Source organism: Quercus suber, unplaced genomic scaffold, assembly GCF_002906115.3.
Source record: "Quercus suber isolate HL8 unplaced genomic scaffold, Cork oak 2.0 scaffold_939, whole genome shotgun sequence".
Classification (NCBI taxonomy): Eukaryota; Viridiplantae; Streptophyta; class Magnoliopsida; order Fagales; family Fagaceae; genus Quercus; species Quercus suber.
This window is the reverse complement of record NW_027070362.1, coordinates 7,398-27,615: the sequence shown is the minus strand read 5'-3', so window position 1 is coordinate 27,615 and position 20,218 is coordinate 7,398. Positions and strand designations below refer to the sequence as shown.

Here is a 20,218-nt window from a genome sequence, read left to right as displayed (position 1 = left end):
TTCAGATCCTGGGCTACAACAAAAGATATCATCTTATTATCATAATAATCATGATGAAATAAGAAGATATTATTTAACAAAAGGCCCTTGTCAACCACCTGTTCAGGATTACCCTGTATCATATTTTTCTGGAAAGCCCCATCGATTTAGATCGGAATGGTATATAAATAGAAAGTGGTTGGAATATAGTATAGACAAGGATGCGGCATTTTGTTTTTATTGCTACCTATTTAGGCAAGATGTTGGTAAGTAAGGAGGAGGTGAGACTTTTGTAACAAAGGGATTCAAACTTTAGAATCAGGTTGCGAAGTTAGATTACCATGTTGGAGGAGTTAATAGTGCTCATAACCAAGTGTCGGGGACGTTTTTGCGATAAGGGCCGAAAATGCGAGAACGGCCCAAATCTCCCCTTGGGTTCTTTAGAAGTGTTTATTGTGGAAAATCAAGCCCAAAATTCCAAATGTATAATGAACAAAAGGCTAATGGTGTTTTGACAAGAGAAAATCAAAATGCTTATAACAAAAGTGCAAAAAAACATAAAAACATAACAAGTTTGAAATTTCGACCCACAGTCACACAGAAGAGGGAATTGAGAGAGGTTGTGAGGAAGAGAGGGAGGGTTCCCCTATACCTATATTTCCACCCCCAAGCTTCGGAATTGTGAAATTGTTAACTGGCTGAATGGGGCTTGGCTCTGAAGTTTCAGGTCTCTGAATAGAACGTGGCTCAACAGGTCTGAAACTTTGACCCGCAGTCACACAGAAGAGGAAATTGAGGGAGGTCATGAGGAAGAGAGGGAAGGCTCCCCTGTACCTTATTTTCACCCCTAAGGTTCGGATTTGTGAGATTGTTGATTGGCTGAGTGAGTTTTTTCTCTGAAGTTTCAGCTCTCTAGGTAGAACGTGGTTAGTTCCTTTTGAATCTAATTCCTGCCTTTTTTATTGAGTTTGGGGTGCTTTAAGTGACTGGTTTTTGGTCAATAGAAGAGGTTTTAAACCCCAAGGTCTCAACCAAAGAGGTTATGGTTAGATTTGCTTTAATTAGGTAAGAGAGTTGGCTTGCTTTTTACATAATTTGGGAAATGGAGTGACCTAAATTCATGGGCTGATGTTTCCTAGACATGACAAGCCCTTGGAGTTTGCATTTTGTTGTTGCAGCAGACAAGGTTAGCCACTTAGGGTCAGCTATGTGTTTTAGGCAAAAAAATAGTAGAGCAGAAAAGTTAGGCCACAGTCACCCAGAGCATAAAAGTTGTTTTGGGGTAGAAATTTTGGATACAAAACCTCCTCCATGAGCCTGAGGTGCTACCGATGTCCCTTGCCCACTTGGTCGCACGCATGGGCTGGGCTCATGCAAAAGGTCCGAAAGGAACCGACCCATACTCTCCAAACCACACTTCCTCAATTTCCCCAATAAGTCACATGGGCTTGGGCCATGTTTAAAAGAATAAAATATAATATAATACATAAATTGAGCCCACAAAGAAGTCGGGCTTAGTTGAATCATGCTTGTATGAAATATGTCGCGAAAATGGGTATCAACACCAAGCTGTCAAGAAGAGTGAAGATCTACTGAAGGAAAAGCAATACATTCAAAGTGTTTTTGTTAAGCAATCAAAACAAGATAAAACTAAATATCAGATTCAATTAAATGCAATAGTTGATTGCGTAAAATTCCTTTTATGCTGAGGATTAGCTTTTCGTGGTCACGATGAATCTCAAGGTTCAAGTGATAGAGGAAACTTTCTTGAGCTTTTACAATTTTTGAGGGATCACAATGAATCCATCAATGAAGTGTTGCAAAAATCTTGGAAAAAATGCAAGCTTACCTACTCTGATATTCAAAAAGACATTGTGAATACAATTGCACGTGAAACATCCAAAGTCATCATCAAGGATCTTGACAATGGGTTCTTTTCAATATTAGTTGATGAGTCACGTGATATCTCAGTGAAAGAACAAATGGCCCTCGTTCTTCATTATATGAACAAAGAAGGAATTATTATAGAGTGGTTCCTTGGTATTGTACATGTAGCAAGTACCACTACTTTGTCACTTAAACATGCTATTGAAGGTTTACTTTGTGAACATAATTTGAGTTTATCGAACCTACGTAGGCAAGATTATGACAGGGCTAGTAATATGCAAGGTGATATCAATAGACTCAAAACTTTAATTTTGAAAGAGAACAAGTTAGCATTTTTTGTCAATTGTTTTGCTTATCAACTTCAATTGACACTTGTTGCTGTTGCTAAAAATCACATTAACATTGCTGAATTTTTTATGTGGTTAGTAATTTAGTAATTGTTGTTGGAGGCTCTTGTAAGAGACGAGATGCTCTTCGAGATACACAATTTGCCAAAATTAAAGAAGATTTAGAGAATGGTGTACATAGAAGTGGGCAAGGTTTGAATCAAGAGACAAATCTTAAACATCCAGGTGATACACGTTGGGGATCATATTATGGGACTATTCTCAACTTGATTTTGATGTTCTCTGCTATTATTGATGTATTAGAGATTATTGAAAAAGATGGCCTCTCCGACCAAAAAGTTGAAGCTCGATCTATTATGAGGTCAATTCTAACTTTTGAATTTGTCTTTGCTCTACACTTGATGAAAAATATTTTAGGGATCATAAATGAGTTGTCAATAGCATTGCAAAAAAAAAAAAAAAAATCAAGATATAGTAAATGCTATGGATCTTGTTAAAGTGTCTAAGCAACGGTTGCAAGTGATGAGAGATGATGGATGGGCATCTTTATTGGCTAAAGTATCTTTATTTTGTAACTCACATGATATTCCTATCTTGGACATGGAAGCGATGTTTGTAGTTAGTAGGAGGCCGCGATGCAACACCCAAAAAAATACAAATTTACATCATTATCGTGTTGAGCTATTCTACACAGTCATAGATATGCAACTTCAAGAGCTTAACAACCACTTTTCTGAGGTGAATACCGATTTGCTACTTTGTATGGCTTGCTTGGATCCAAGTAATTCGTTTGTGGCTTTTGATAAGGAAAAATTGATACGTCTAGCTAAGTTCTATCCCTCTGATTTTCTTGGGACAGATATTTTGGCACTTGACTCTCAACTGCAGAATTACATTTTTGATATGTGCAGTAATGACTTCTTTTTAGAGCTTCAAGGAGTTAGTGAACTTGTTGAAAAGTTAGTGAGCACAAGGAAGCACGAGACTTATCCATTAGTCTATTTGCTTGTGAAGCTAGCTTTGACCTTTCCAGTTGCTACTACAACAGTAAAAAAAAGTTTTTCAACAATGAAATATATAAAGAATGAATTGTGCAATCGAATGAGAGATCAATTGATGAATGATTGCTTGATTGTGTATATTGAAAAAGATGTAGCTTGTAGTATTAATAATGAGACTATTATACAATGATTTCAAAATATGAAAACTTGTAGAAGACAATTGTAAATTTTATATATTTGCGTATTTTTTTATTGTTGTTGTTGTCAATATATAAAATTTTATTTTTATTAGATTGTGTAATTTATGTTTGTTGAGGAACACCTAGAAAAAATTTCCTTTGAGTCGCCACTGTGTGATAATAATGAGAGAATACCGGAATAATTTTTAGGAGAGATTAAGGATGATGATAAGGAAGTGCTTGGGAAGTTACTTAATTTTTTGATTCAAAAGTGTTGCCGAAATGGGTTGTGGAATTTAGCACTGGAGGAGCTTGGGAGGCTTAAAGATTTCAGGTACAAGCCCACGAGATGGACGTATAATGCATTGTTTCTTAAAGCTGATCAGTTGGACACAGTTTATCTGGTTCATAGGGAGATGTCGAGTTCAGGGTTTAGTATGGATGAGTTTACCTTAGGTTGTTTTGCGCAATCTCTCTGCAAAGCGGGGAGGTGGAGGGAAGCTCTCTCGTTGTTTGAGAAGGAAGAAATTGTGCCCAACACAGTTCTTTATACAAAGATGATATCCGGGTTGTGTGAAGCTTCTCTTTTTGAGGAAGCTATGGATTTCTTGAACAGAATGCGGACTAGTTCTTGTATTCCTAATGTTGTGACACATAGGACTTTGCTTTGTGGGTGTTTGAGGAAAAGACAGCTTGGTAGGTGTAAGAGAACTCTTAGTATGATGATCACAGAAGGTTGTTATCCTAGTCCTAAGATTTTTAATTCTCTTGTTCATGCCTTTTGCAGATCAGGAGATTATTCTTATGCCTATAAGTTGCTTAAGAAAATGGTCAAATGCAGTTGCCAGCCCGGTTATGTGGTTTACAATATCTAGATTGGTAGTATATGCGGCAATGAAGAATTACCAAGCTCAGATGTTTTAGAGTTGGCTGAGAAAGCTTATGGTGAGATGCTTGATGCAGGGGTCGTATTGAATAAGGTCAATGTCAGCAATTTTGCTCGATGTCTTTGTGGTGCTGGAAAATTTGAGAGGGCGTATACTGTTATTCGTGAAATGACGAGTAAGGGATTCATACCTGATACTAGTACCTATGCTAAAGTGATTGGCTTTTTGTGTAATGCCTCCAAGGTAGAGAAGGCCTTTTTATTGTTTGAAGAAATGAAAAGGAATGGTATTGTTCCTGATGTTTATACATATACAATTTTAATTGATAGTTTCTGTAAAGCTGTTCTTATTAAACGGGCTCGCAACTGGTTTGATGAAATGGTAAGGGATGGTTGTGCCCCTAATGTGGTGACATATACTGCTCTTATACATGCCTACCTTAAAGCTAGGAAACTTTCCAATGCAAATGATTTGTTTGAGATTATGTGTTCTGAAGGTGGCATTCCTAATGTTATAACATATACGGTTTTGATTGATGGCCATTGTAAAGCTGGGGAGATTGAAAAAGCATGCCAAATATATGCGAGAATGAGAGGTAATGTGGAAATTTATGATGTAGATATGTATTTTAGAATTGATGATGGCAATTCCAAAGAGCCAAATGTGTTTACATATGGAGCATTGGTTGATGGTTTGTGCAAAGCTCACAAGGTCAAAGAGGCCCGTAACCTGTTGGATGCTATGTCAGTGAAAGGCTGTGAGCCAAACCATATCGTGTATGATGCTCTCATAGATGGATTCTGCAAGGCTGGGAAGCTAGATGATGCACAAGAGGTGTTTGCTAAGATGTCAGAGCATGTATATAGTCCTAATGTCTATACTTACAGCTCTTTGATTGACAGGATGTTTAAGGATAAAAGACTGGATCTTGCTTTGAAAGTCTTGTCCAAAATGCTAGAAAATTCTTGTGCACCAAATGTTGTCATATACACAGAGATGATTGATGGCCTCTGTAAAGTTGGAAAGACAGATGAAGCCTATAAGCTTATGCAAATGATGGAAGAAAAGGGTTGTTATCCAAATGTTGTGACTTATACTGCAATGATAGATGGCTTTGGGAAAGTGGGTAAAGTCGAAAAATGTCTTGAGCTCTTGAGAGAAATGGGCTCAAAGGGTTGTGCTCCAAATTTTACCTACAGGGTTCTTATAAATCACTATTGTGCCATTGGCCTTCTGGATGAGGCTCATAAACTCTTGGATGAAATGAAACAGACATATTGGCCAAGGCATAGATCAAGCTACTGTAAGGTCATTGAAGGTTTCAACCGAGAGTTTATTATCTCACTTGGGCTTTTAGATGAGATCAGTGAGAATGATTCTTTTCCTATCGTTCCAGTATACAGAATACTGATTGATAGTTTTATTAAGGCTGGGAGATTAGAATCAGCTCTGGAGCTGCATGAAGAGATTCCATCATTTTTCCCTTTAAAAGCTGCCAGCAAGAATATGTATACTTCTTTGATTGAGAGCCTCTCCCGTGCAGGTAAAGTTGTCAAGGCTTTTGAGCTGTACACAGATATGGTAAGGATGGGTGGTGTTGCAGAGTTGAGCACATTTGTTCACCTTATTAAAGGGCTCATCAATATTAACAAGTGGGAAGAAGCACTTCAACTGTCAGATAGCATATGTCAGATGGTCAGTCTCTCTCTATCTACATTTTCTTTGCTCAAGCTTTGGTATACATTATGGAAACAAATCATGTTTTTGCCTATTGAAGTTGTCAGTTCTAAAAATTTTGTCAAATATATATAGTGTCTATCCATTTGGTTGTGAATTGGTTTCTACTTAAAATTTGCAAGATATGAGAGAAAATTGCTCCAAATTAAAATAAATCTGAGTCTCTAAAATAATTATGGGTTCATGAATTTGCACCCTTTAGGAGAATATCTGTTTGCCATCTTTTGTGTTGTGGGATAATGATATCTACCTAGTTATCTACTTATTTTGGTTTGAGTATTTAGCCAAAAAAAAAAAAATGAATATCTAGGTTTGAGCAAATCCCTGACTAAATTCAATAATGAAAGTTTATATGTTGGTTCTTTAATATCCTGCATGTTTTGGGTCTGTAAATGGAAAAACTGGGTTTAGCATGTAAAGGTTAGTAGGTCAGAGTGACACTTAATAGAATTTTTGCATAAATGCAGATAGATGTATGGAGACCACTGTTTTCTTCTTTATTTATCCTCTGCTTTTTTTTGTCCAACTGATTGTAGTCTAAGAAGAATGAAAAACTGCTTGGGAAGTATTAATTAGGAGACTTTTGGATATTTATAACATTGTAGTAGGATAAGCTACTTCAGGAATGCTAAAACCACTTTGGTTGAGGGGGCATCCAGCTGTATACATTACATGCATTAATATTGTGGCACTGGTGGAAGGTCTCACTTGAATTTTACCATTGCCCACATATTAATGATTCTCTTTCAAGTAAAATTATGTTTTAGTAGGTGGCACTGAAAGTGAGACATTGAAAACTATTTTGTTGTTTTAAGTGATAAATTGTGGTTGCTTTGTGAAAAGACAAAAGAAGCTGTTACTTTAGAAACAATGTTGCTGAAAATTTTAGTTGTCCCTTGTATTGTGGTGAAACCTGTTTAAGAATAAATAGGTGTCTAGTTACTTGTCTAATAATTTCTTCTTCTTTTTATCATTATTTATTTCTCCTTTCTTTGAGCAGGATATCCATTGGCTTCAACAAGAAGATACATCTTCCAGAAATTAGGCTTTTGAGCATATCTATATTTTTTTCTCAAGGTTGATGTGATAGCATAATGGTGCATGTTAAAGTTTTTGCTCAGATAATGACTACATTGGTGGAAACTCTTGATGCACACATGAAATTCCTAGGAGGTGATAGGCTGATTGCTATTGCATAATTTGCATTGCAATGAAATGAGTATAAAAAAATATGGACGTCTTTGATTGACTGTTTGAAGCAACTAGAAGCTGAAATAAAGCTTAGGGGAAATATTTTGCCTTTCAATTATTCATTCTCATAATGTTGGTGAGCTCTCTTTAACTTCTTAACAAAAACCAATTGAAAAAACTTCTAAACAAACAAAAAGGTCCTATTTGTCCTTATTTGTGTTTATTTTGTGCACCATTGCTTACAGCTGATGCTGCTTATTAGGTATGATGTGAGTCAGTGTTGCTAAAACTGATTTACTTCTTCAGTCTCATAAAGTTGGTGAGCTCTCTTTAACTTCTTAACAAAAACCAATCGAAACAAGATTCTTAACAAAGAAAAAATGTCTTCTTTATCCTTATTTGCATTTACATTGTGCACCTGATCGGTGCAAAACTGCAAGTGCACAGTATCGTAGTTTTATAGTAAAGTGATGAGAAGAGTATCGTCCTCAGGGATTGGTAATTTACTTTTGACAAATACCAAAGTTATGCTAATCTTGATTTTATCTAGAGAAGTCACTAAGATTGTTGTAATTGGAATTTAAAATAAAATCAAATTAAAGAAAATAAGCAGAGGAAAAAAAAATATGTTGTTCAAAGATCAAGTTAATGGGAAGAAAACTTCTAGGAAATCGATTTTACCTAATCCTTCACTATGCTTTACTCATCTAGCTAATTTAATTTAATTCTCTCTGTTTGTTAGCAATCTCCAAAAAAACATCCAAAAGCCTCTTTCGACAGTCAATTGGAAACATTCTTGTTCATCAATTTACACAAGAGTATGCAATTTAATAAAGCAAGAAAGCATTAAGACCAATGATTTTAATACTATACAGGTTCATACAAGTCTTTCGATCTCTATATTTACCTATGCCGAAATATTCAAGATCTATCCTATAATTCCCTCTTTCGATAGCAAATCACAAGATCAAAATCATCTAATTAATGGCCGGTTAATTAGAAGCAATAAACTCAGAATAAATCAGACAAACATGAAAAGAATTAATTCAAATTAACATAGAAAAGCAAGCATAGTTCGGAACTAGATTACATCGTTTTCCTAGAATAAAGAAAATTTAGTTCATGCTAAAAATTAAATTCAACATAAACGAATTCACCATAATTTTTCTGAGAAGATTTGAAAGAGAAAAAATGAACACAAAAATCTGCTTCAGCCTCCTCTTTCTTTCAGCGTCAGCTTCAGCCTCTTTTCTACTTCAGCCCTCTCTTTCTTTTCTGTTTCAGCCCTTTTCTCTCTTTTGTTTCAGCCCTTTTTCAGTTTTCAGCGCCTCCCCCTTTCAGTTTCAGCGGCTCCTCCTTTCAGACGTGTTGCCCTTTTTTTCTTTTAGATGTGGTGCCCTTTCAGCCCAAAACGTTTGTCTTTTTCAGCCCACTGTTTCAGCCCAATAACTTGCTTTCTTCAGCCCAAAAACGTCCTCCTTTCAGCCCCTGTTTCAGCCCAAAACGTTCCTCTGTTTCAGCCTCTGTTTCAGCCCAAAACGTTGCTCTGTTTCAGCATTTTTCTGCCTTCTTTTCTTTCAGTTCCGCCTCTTTTATTTCTCAAACGTGGTGCCCTTTTTTGCTTTAGACGTGGTGCTCTTTTCAGCCCACAAACGAATTTCTTTTCAGCCCATTCACTTAATCAGCCCACTCTTTTTTTCTCAAACATGTTGCACTTTTTCAGCCCAAAACCTTGCTTTCTTCAGCCCTCTGTTTCAGTTCTCTTTCATTTGGTTAAATCTTTATTTCCTTCAAATCTGAAATAAAATTTAAATAACAATAATGAAGTCTAAAATCAACAAAAAATAAATAAAATTAGACTAAAGCTTAAAGTTGAGAAGTGATAAATTATGCCAAATTATGCAAGTCATCAGCACTGTTGCTTAAAGCTGACGTGGCTTATTGGGTATGATGCGAGTCAGTGTTGCTAAAACTGATTTACTTCTGCAATACCCTCCTTTGAATTTGTCAAGGTCAGTTTATTCATTAGTATTCTTCTGTGACCTAGATGGTAGTGACTATGTATATCTTGTTCTTTCATCATTCAATGTAAATAAATCCACCATTCCTGTTGCTAGCTTTTAGTAAAATCATGTCATTCATGATGCAGTTGTGTTGTATACAGCTAAAATTGGTTATTGAATGCAATACATGATGTGTTACTAGAACCTATTTTTTGCTGCAGATAGCCTTCGATTGTGATAAGGACTTCTGAGGTGTTGGTTCTGTCTTCTTTCTTGTGCAGCTTTGACACTGATGATGACAATACATGCATAGACACTGACAAACACACCTACAAATTATCACACTTTTCCCCCACTCTTGCCTGGGAATGTAGTCACATGAATTTGAATTTAATTGACTGTTTGGTCTCATTGATGATTGGAAATACTTTCTTTCCCACAAAAAGGCCTATTTCAATATAGATCACAACATGGATCTAATCAATTTTAATTTATGGAGTAATGTCAGCAAGATCTGTATTATTTGACTGGAGATTCTAATGACATGTTGATGCAAATTTGTATTGCATTTGAATGAAATTTTTATACAGAATAGATTGGTGCTTTTGCCATGTACATATTCTCTTAAACATTGTTGTTGCACTTCAACAACTTTTATAGAGACAGTTGCATGATCCATAGAAAGTGACCCAATTTAAAATTTTAGAAACATGGCACTGTGGAGTCCAAAGGTGAAATCCTTTCTAAAGTTCATTGAATGCAATGGTATCGTTGTCAAATGTGAAATAATGAGATTACTCCTGCCATATCATAAGAAATCTTTGTGAATTCATTCTCATAAGATCTCCATGTTTTACAGAAACCAACAATTTGCATGATGGGTGCTGGAGGTTGGTGTTACTCACTTTTAGTTCGTTTGTGCTGTTTTATACAAAGGAAAATTAAATTTTTTCAGATTACATCTCCAAATTGGGGAGGCTGTCTTCCAGCCACCTCTCATAGACCTTGCACAAGTGGGAGCAATGTGCCTTGGGTATGAAATTTGTTTATCTACAGAAAATTTCTTTTTTATTGTCCCATATATGCCTTTTTTATGAGAAACTTCCTATAGTTCGTAACCAACAAAACTTATTTATATGTCCTTTTTTGGAGAAACTTCTTATAGTTATAATCTACAAAACTTAATAAATAAATAAAAAAGGGTGGGGGGTGCAATTTGGTTGGAGAATGGAATCTTGAGGCCCAAACACAAGTCCTCCTTCCAAGACATAATGATTATACATACCAATGGTGGAGATCCATGCTAACTCGGCTATTTGAAACCCTCTAGATTGATCTACCGACAATAATTGGTAAGATGCTATATAAAAAATAGACTTCTAACAATAATTTATGTAAGCTTCCTCTCTTTAGAGAAATAAAAGTTGAGGGTTGAGGTCCTCAAGAATAAATCTCAGGTAGAATTTCCCAAGTGTTTTTCATTGTCTTTTCTTTTTGTTACTTCTTTTGGTTACATGATTCATGATTGTAAAACTGCAGGCATTGGAGTGGCAGTAAGAAGCTCAACAAATTTGTTTGCTTCACTTTCTAATGGGGTACTTTGCCTCAGGTACAAGTTTCCGTTTTTTGTCGCCTCAGGTGTTTATTTATAGCTGGGACACTTTGAGTAGGGTATTGGATGCGGGAAACTATCATCTGATGCTTCTTTTTATGATAATCAGGTACCATATACTTTATTCCCCCCCCCCCCCTCCCCCCTATCTTACCAAAAGCATTATTTATAATTTATCATTAAGGAAATTATTTGCCTACCTAAATCCACCTACTTTAATTAAATTCAAACCCATCCAATTATTAGTTGGGTTAAATAGGCATCAATCCAATTAGACCCAATAATAATTAGGTTTTAACTAAAAACGCATTAAACCCCATTTAACCCAATAACAATATACCCAAACTCATCCCAGCCCTTTCCACCCAAAAAAAACCCAGCCCTCACCTCAGACGTTTCAGGGTTAGGTTTTCATTTTTCCCCTCACTTTCTCGGCCTCCAATCACTCATCGACAAGCTTCGAATCTCAGATTTGGACCTTCTGGTTCGACAACCTGTCCAACCCCAAACAAGGTGCGGCGTGGGGCACCTCTCTCCACTAGGTCTACACCGTCGAAGATTTCTCGTGGTACCTTTCTAACCTTCCTCAATTCCATGATTTATTCATGTTTTTGTGTCTATTACTATGATTCTTGATCTGGGTTCCTCTTCATCTTTGCCCTCTTTCGTTTTTGTATGTGTTAAGGATAGAAATATAGCTTGCTTTTCAAGGCTTTTCATTTTTTTTTAAAGATCCAGAACAATAGTGGGTTTTGTATTAATTTCGATTGCCTGAACTTTTTTTTGGTAATTTAAATTTGTGAACGTAGTTAGTAGATGTCAAATTTCTTTCACATTTCCAAATTTTATAGATATGTAAATGCATTACAAGGTATGAATTTTGTTGAAATTAATTGGGACCTAAGGTACAGGACTTTTGTTGCTGCCTGTTTGAAATTTTGAGCATTCCATGGTTGAATGTATGATCAAATTTTAGATACTACTATATACTAAAAAGTAGAGGGGTGAGGTTATTGTATCAAAACTATAACAGGGTACGTGTGTAATTTACTAATAAAGAAAGAGTTTTGAAAACCCGTCTTTGTGCTAAGCTAACCCGTCTTTGTTGTTTGGGATGTAAAGTTGTATTCATTTTGTTTTTCTTTTTGTCTACAGGGGAAAATAGGACAGTGTTTGAAGTTGAACAGACCAAAAATTGGGCACCCCATACAAACTGCAGTACGCTTGCAGAGGTCTATTTCTACCTTCCTTTGTCTGTCTTTCTACATACTCTATTCCTCCTTTTTGAACTTGGAATCCCTTTAGTCTACAAAAAGTATGTAAGAAGCAATTAAACTTGGATAATTTGCATATGATTACTAGCTAGATCATTGTTGAGTTTATAATCTTAAAAAGGTGCTATATTCACTAGGGAACCAACAAAATGCTTTGTTTGTTGGGAAATGAAAAGGGTCCAAAAGCTGCATTCCTTCCTTTCTGTCGGGGCTTCTGTTATGAAACTTAGCTTGGATTTTGGGTCCTGTGCTTTTTCATGTCAATTAGGCCAGTACTAAGGAGTGCCCAATTGAAATTGTCTCATTCTATTTATCAAAAATAGTTTCAGATTTGGAGATTTAACGGTTAGTGTTTGATGTTCAAAGTTTAACTGACATGTTGTTTGGCATTTTCTGTTTTAACCTATAATTCTTTATGCCACATTATTTGAGTGGTCAGGTTTTAGAATGGTTCAAAATGCTGAGTTTTTTATTTTTTTGGTTGGTTTTGTTTTCCTTTACATTTTAGATATGGATTCAATGAATGAAGAAAATGATGAGTATGGTGATACTGTTTCAAGTGCTCCAAAAAGAATGAGATGTAGGACTTCTTCTGTATGGTCGGATTTTGAAATATTACCTAAAGATTTTGATCGGACTTCTTCTTTTGTTTTAATTATTATGCCTTCTGAGATTTCTTAAATATAGGTCCATTATGTGTGATTTTGTGAATTTTGAATGCAGATGGCCATTGCTTCCATTGTTCACCTCTATGTATTTCCGGCAAAACCTTATGAGCTAATGGGGACTACTTCACTGAAAATATTTCAGTTCTTGGAGACTATTTTGCTGATTGTTCTTTTGAGTTTGATGTGATGTTTAAGTTATTTATTTTTCATAAAGTCAGTGTTTTGCATAGTGGGAGCTTTGTTTATTGAGTATGCTACTTCATTGTTATTTTTCTTAACTTCTTGCTTTTTATTTTTTGGATGAAGTTCTTAACTTCTTGCTGCTACTGCTGTAACTACCTATCTGCATATTTTTGAGCATTAACACTAGGATTGCCACAATGCCATGTGCTCCATTATATAATTTGTTCCAATGAAAGACCTTCACAGTTCCACGTCCTTTGTGGTGTAGGTTTTTTTTGTATTGAAATTATATATATATATATATATATATATATGTATATATATTGTGTGTATGTGGCTTTGTAACTCTGTATACTTTCATGGATGGTGTATAATGTATATGATTTCTTGGTTTCTTCCAATTCTCATCGTAACTTATTGGCCTGGGAGAGACAGTATACCTATTCATGTTGATATTAAAAATTTAAAACAATAATAATAGGGAAGAGGAAAAGGTAAAAGGTTTCACTATTCATTGAATTTCATGATTGCATAAACTAGCAGAAAACGTTATGTAAGCCACATTGTATGTAATATTCATACTAAAGAAAAGGAATATACTAATAACTAGTAGAAAATGCTATTGCACTATGTTTCTTTCTAACCATTTTTTTTAGTAGTGGGATGAATATTTATCTTTAATAAAATAATGGTAAAATATTGAATTTTTTGGATTTCGGGGGTATTTTGGTAATTTTTTGGTTTTGGGGTATTTTGGTTATTTTTTGGATTCGGGGGTATTTTGGTAATTTTATGGGTTTCGGGGGTATTTTGGTCATTTTTTGGATTCAAGGGTATTTTGGTCATTTTTTGGGTTTCGGCGGTATTTTGGTCATTTTTTGAATTTCAGGGATATTTTGGTAATTTTCTGGTTTCGAGGGTATTTTGGTCAATTTTTGGGTTTTGGGGGTATTTTGGTCATTTTCTGAGTTTTAGGAGTATTTTGGTAATTTTTTGGGTTTTGAGGGTATTTTGGTAATTTTTAGGTTTTGGAGTATTTTGGTCATTTTATAAGATTTTAGAGTACTTTGGTCATTTTCACTTTAGTGGCATTTTGATAATTTTGATAATTGGATAATTGGGTGGGTTGAGATTTACCCATAATAATTAGATTTGGTTGGATTTGGATTAGAAACAATTAGTTAAATGAGTTTTATATACCCAACCCAATTATGCCCACCCCAATGAGCATGAAATTACATGTTTACCCTTTTTTCAAAATAAAAAATCCCCTTTTATTTTGTTTTCCCTCATCTTCATAAGTTTGTCTTTTATACAAAAATACTGTCAATTTCAATTCTCAAATTGACCCAAAAAAAAAAAAAAAAGAAAAAAAAAATCTCAAATAACCACCTCTGGTCTCTCTCTATTCCCTCACCTTCATAAGTTCATCATTTATTGTTGGGTAAATTATTCCAACCTCCCTTGTGGCTTCACAAAATAACACTCCTCCCTCAAGGTTTCTATAAATGCAATAAATCCAAATGCCCTCTCATAGTGCTACTTCCTTAATAGAATTTTTCATTTTTTAAAAAAAGATTCACTCATGTTTGCAAACCTTAAGGGGCAGAGTGTTATTTCAAATAACCAAGGGAGTGGAGTGTCATTTCCTCCAGAATTTTGGCAGGAATATTTTTTGAAATAGAATTTTTCTTTAGGAAAGCCATGCATGCACTTACTTGTTACATTTATACAAACCTCAAGGGGAAGTATCATTAATACATACATTTGGAAGAAGTATAATTTCGATAAATCTCAAGATAGGTTGGCCATTGGTGTAATCGATCCTTGTTCTTTCTCCCTCTGCCTCTACTCTTACTCAACCAAACCTCTAGCCACACTATGATATGCCAATCTCCCTCCATCTCTAATTTCAATTCTACTTTTTCAATCGTTCATTCACTTTTCGATGACCTTGCTGATGGATTTTGTATAAAATTAATTTGATGTATATTCAAGATATGGTTGTATAATATCATGTATTGTTTCATTTCTTTATGATGGTTGTAGCCTCTTTCATGGTTACATTTTACTAGATTGAAATTCTAAGTTAGTAATTTTAGAACATTTATTTTGCATAGGGTTAGAGATTTAATGTTTGGAAAAATGGAGGGGGGGAAGAAAAAAAAGTCAAGAGTTGAGACGAAAATAAGGAAAAGGAAATGAGAGTAACTTGCATTCAAAGTGTTTGGTTTGCAAGGGAGAAAGGAAAGGAAAAAAAAATCCTCATGCTCTAGTACAGATTCTCTCTTCTCTCTATTTCCTTCCAATTTGGGAGGAAAGGAAAATGTTGGCCCTATGGAGAACTTTGCATTTTCCCTTCCCTCGTTCCATTTCTCTCCAAACAAATAAAGGATTTTTCTTTTCCTTCCTACCTTTTCCATCCCTTGCTTTCCCTCAGCTACCCTTCAACCAAACATATATATATATATATATATTGAACATTTTGTTCCCATGGTATTCATTAATCACTGTATAGAATATGGAACTTGCAAAACCTTTTATTTATTTATTTATTTTTTAGAGGTGGAAATGGAATACATGATGAAGAAAATGAGGGTTGCCTATGTACTTCAAGGGTTTTGTTTTTTCTAATGCGAAAAAAAAGGGCAAGTTATAATGGATTGAGCTGACACATTAAAGACCAAATAAGTCGAACTCCAACCCGCCCAACTTTATTTGTTACAAGAATTTCACATCAGAAACTAGCAAATTAGATATCAAGGTTTTTTCCTCATTAGAAACTAACTTGTAATCTTTGTATAATTATAAATATTATAATTGAATAACCATATCATATTTGTAATGAGGGATTTTATTTTATTTTAATAGGATAAAAATGTGGCTTTGAAAGTTTAATGGTGTGCATTGAAAAGATAAAAGTTTAGTTTTATTAATTGCATCTGACAAGATATAGATATTTCTCTCTCTCTCTCTCTCTCTCTCTATATATATATATATATATATATATATTTTTAAATTTTTTAAATGTCCAAAATTAGTTACATATATAATGTTCAGGAATCAGGTATTTAGGTTAATACTATCAATTAGCTTTTAAATTTTGGTAGGGTAAGCAAATTTGTTCCTTCTATATTACTCTATAGAAAAATAAGGTAGTTTGTTATATTTTTATTTATTTTTTATAAATAAAGTAGTTATTGATTTATATATTTGCACGACATTTTAAAAATAAATGTTATTATTGTGATACAAATGTTAGAATCATGCCTAATAGAATTTTTTATGAGTTATAAAATATATTTAAAAAATTTGAGGCATTTTCTTTTGTTTTTCTTATTTTTTATAATACAAATAGTTTGGGGTAGGGTTGTCCAACTCACCGACAGACCTGACCTACTCGAAAAATCCAACTGGATTCAAGTCAATTGCCACTCCTACCCGGCTACTCTAGCAATTGGCAGTGAGTCTCTTTTTGCACAAATCGATGCCGGCGGGTCAGTTGTGGATCTCGTCCCCTAAAACCCGAAAAACTCAAACTAATCGATTAGGAGGCCCTTTTTTTGGCGAGATTTGCCAAATTTAGTGAGCTATTAGCAATTCTAGCAAGATCTCAACTAGATCCGACTAAATTTCTATTGAATCTAGCGAAATTTCACCTGATTTTCACCTTTATCTTACTAGATTGTCATCATTTTTTAGATCTACGACACCAACCAAATTGACTGCTACCATTTGAAGGCTTGATTTGTCTAATCCGATCAACTTTTGTGATTAGTGGTGGGTTGTTTGTTCCTCTTGATCAGGTCAGATCTAGGGGTTGAGCCCAAACTCGTGGACAGCCCTAGTTGGGAGAGAGGGATTTAAACATTAAAAATTGGAAAGCATTAAGTTATACAAATAGAATCATCTTGAACAATTTACATAGAAAGAAAATACTGCCCAAGATTTAAAATTTAGAACATATAATAATATTTTATAAAGAAATCAAAGTGTTAAAATGAATAATGAATCAAAATCCACCTTTAGAAAAGTTTTAGAAATTCCGTGCGATGTTTTAAATTAGATAATGTTTTGCTTTAACTTGCTATTTCTCTTTTCATTTGCTCCCATTATTTATTGTATCTTGTTGATTCTCTTAGATCACATTCCATGGGCTGTGTTGAATGGGATGGGTGTCCACTGGGCCCAATAAACCTGTAGCCAAGTGGTGCAAGCAAGACCTGAATTTCCAAAAGTTGTAAGAGCATCCGCACTCGAAATTGTAAATGCCAAATCTAAGGAAATTTTGGCATTTCAAGCCTAAAAGAGTCAGCAGCTGGGATTGTATAACTAAAGAATTGTAAAAATTTTTAGAATTGTGCTACAGTGCCATTCTATATGTAGAATGGCATTGTAGCACTATTGTATAAATTTTTTAATCACTTTTATTCTTTCTCTATTCTATCTTCTCTTTCTCTTTGTCTCTGGAGCTGAGACGTCTTCTTTCTTTCTCAACTCTCTCTCTGTTTTCTCATCTACGCTCTCTCACTCTTTGACTCGCTATTGGTCGAAGCAAGGTCCGTTGAAGGCGTGGCGATGATGGCGATTGCTGATCGGTGATGGTGTGGGTTTCAAATCGATGATAGAGTATTTTTGATGGCCTGAGTTTCAAATTGGCGGTGTGGGTTTGCTGATCGGTGGCTTGGGTTTGCCAATTGGTGGCTTGGGGTTGCTGATCGGTGGCTTGTGGAGACCGGCGAGTTGGCGTGGTTGGTTTGAAGTGATTTCCTTTCTGGTAATTTTTTTTTTGTGTTCCTTAGTAATTTCCTCAATCGGTGGTGGTAGTTTTTGGCAATTTTTTGCGTTTCTTTTCCTCTTGATGGTTGTTTCTTGTGGTTGTCGTTGGTGGTGAGTTTGGTTGTGGTGGTGATTGCTGGCCGGTGGCGTGGTGGTGGCAAGGTGGGTTCTGGGTTTTTCTTTTTTGGAACAGGGTTTCTGGGTTTTTCTGAGAGGAGTGCATTTTATTGGATAATATATTTTAATGTGTAAATATATTATTTTAATGAGTAGAATAAGAAAATAAAAGTTGGGATGCTGGATGTATGTTAAAATGGTATTGTATAAGTGATAAATTGGCTTTTTGGAATGGTAAAATAGGATGAGATTGGAATTCCGGCTGTGGATGCTCTAATCAACTCATAATTTTTATTTTATTAAATACTGACTATTTTACTAGAGCAAAGAAAACATTTGCAATCGTCATGTAAAGAAAACGTGTAAAGTTTTACAAGTAATTATCCCCTATACCAAGTCAAACATTGGCCTCCCTTATTGTTGGCCCCTGCAAATTATTCACTTTTTATAAATTGAGAAAGAAATCGAAGAATAAGTTTCTTTCTGCAAAGAAGACACAAAGTGAAATTCAATTTTTTTTTTTTTACTTTTTTGAAATTAATTTTTATTGAAGATGAGGTTTTTGCTTAGGATATCAAGAAAAAAAAAAAGAAGAAGGTTATCTTCGTATCTATGTAGCTGTGAAATATTGTTCACTATTAACGTTCCCAAAAGGACTTGCGCTGTTGGTCAATTCTTCTTATGCCCTTACAGTCTTGCACTCATATTTACATAGAAAAATTGGACACGTTAGTTTGGAAAAAAAGCAATCGAGCAACAAATGGTTGAATGTTTCAAAAAATCAAGGACTTCCTGTTCTTCAAAGTCTTTACTCAGCTCAATAGTTCGCCCCTCCCTCTAAAAGCCTAAATGATAAGTTTCTTAACCCAAGTCTTGCCTTAAACACATGGCAATGGTTTCTTCAAGACTTGTCTTCCTCGTTTCCATTTGCATACTGGTTTCTCAAGCCATTGCTCAGCCAGACTTCCTATACCATTTCTGTTTAGACGACAAGGGTAACTACACAAGCAACAGTACCTGCACAAGCCATTGTTCTACAATTTTTCTTATGGCAAAAGCCTTGACAAAGTATACTCACTTGGACTTTGTAGAGGAGATGCCAAGCCAGATATTTGCCGTAGTTGTCTCAATAACGCTACAAATCTTCTCCCTCTGCTTTGTCCCAATCAGAAGGAAGCAATAGGATGGTATGACTATTGCATGTTACGCCATACCATTGCATGTTACGCTACTCAATCCGTGACATATTTGGCATCATGGGAAGGTAGCCCTGCTTTCTTTATGTGGAACGTGAATAACGTATCAGCCAATTATGATCAGTTCAGTCAGGACCTGAGGACCTTGTTGGATAGTAAAAGAGTTCAAGCTGCTGCAGGTGGTTCTCTTCGTAAGTTTGCGGCGGGAAATGCAACAGCACCAAACAATCAAACACTATATTCACTTGTGCAGTGCACACCTGATTTGTCCGATCAAGATTGCAGTGATTGCTTGGCTGGGGCTATGGGAGATATACCAAATTGTTGTGATGGGAAGCAAGGTGGGAGAGTTATCAGACCCAGCTGTAATTTAAGGTTTGAGGTCGCTCTCTTCTATGACCCCACAGCTGATAATGCATCATCACCATCACTGTCTCCACCACCGCCTCCAGTACCATCAGTATCTCCTCCAGCATCAAACAACACCCCTGCTGCAAAAGGTACCAATGCCATTAAGCTTAAAATGTAATCCATTTGGATGCAACCTTTTGGTGAATACTTATTTTCTCTGCTGAATTTTGATTAAAGAAAAAAAAAAGACTTTAAAAAGCTGTATAGAAGCAAATAAGGTACGTTAGAATTGGTTACATAGATGTGCTTCCTAAAGTTCTCAGGTATGTGTGATATTTGTGGGAGTAAAAAATTCCACCTATATTATGAGCCTATGAGGACAAATTTCCCAGCAAGTATTAACGTAAAACACGACATACTTTGGGGATTATTTATTTGTTTATTATTTTTCATAAAATGATGCTGAGCTACTAAAAATTAAAAATAATCAACGTGTTCCGTCAATAAATTGACTTGCACTAAAGCAAACAAAAAGTTATTATATACTAATAGACATGAGTTTCCTATCTAGAAGATTTTGATAAAAAAATTAGTTTTTAGAGGTCATTGCTGTTGCATGCACGTATTTTAAATTGTGTTGTTTTAATTAATGCACTAACGTCTTGTTCAGGAAAATCTGTGGATGAGATTAGAAGTGTGGAGTCTTTTCAGTTAGGCTTTGGCACTATTAAAGTTGCAACAGATGACTTTTCTGATGCAAATAAGCTTGGACAAGGTGGATTTGGTGTTGTTTACAAGGTAAATCTAACATTATCAATAACCTTAAA

The 20,218-nt window shown here is 35.2% G+C and overlaps 1 protein-coding gene and 1 pseudogene across 1 annotated transcript; both read left to right on the top strand.

Annotated features, from left to right (window-relative positions):
* The first annotated feature begins 1,530 nt into the window (after positions 1-1,530).
* Positions 1,531-13,203, top strand: LOC111986868 (pentatricopeptide repeat-containing protein At1g06710, mitochondrial). The gene is given in 10 exon segments (XM_065768448.1): positions 1,531-1,534; positions 1,696-2,191; positions 2,293-2,574; positions 3,125-3,260; positions 3,531-5,975; positions 7,018-7,527; positions 10,167-10,244; positions 10,751-11,391; positions 11,979-12,055; positions 12,821-13,203. Coding segments are annotated over 6 exon segments (3,408 nt in total). The 3' UTR covers positions 7,063-7,527; positions 10,167-10,244; positions 10,751-11,391; positions 11,979-12,055; positions 12,821-13,203.
* Positions 13,204-18,589: 5,386 nt separating this feature from the next.
* On the top strand, positions 18,590-19,608 carry LOC136061090 (cysteine-rich repeat secretory protein 38-like; annotated as a pseudogene).
* Positions 19,609-20,218: the final 610 nt, after the last annotated feature.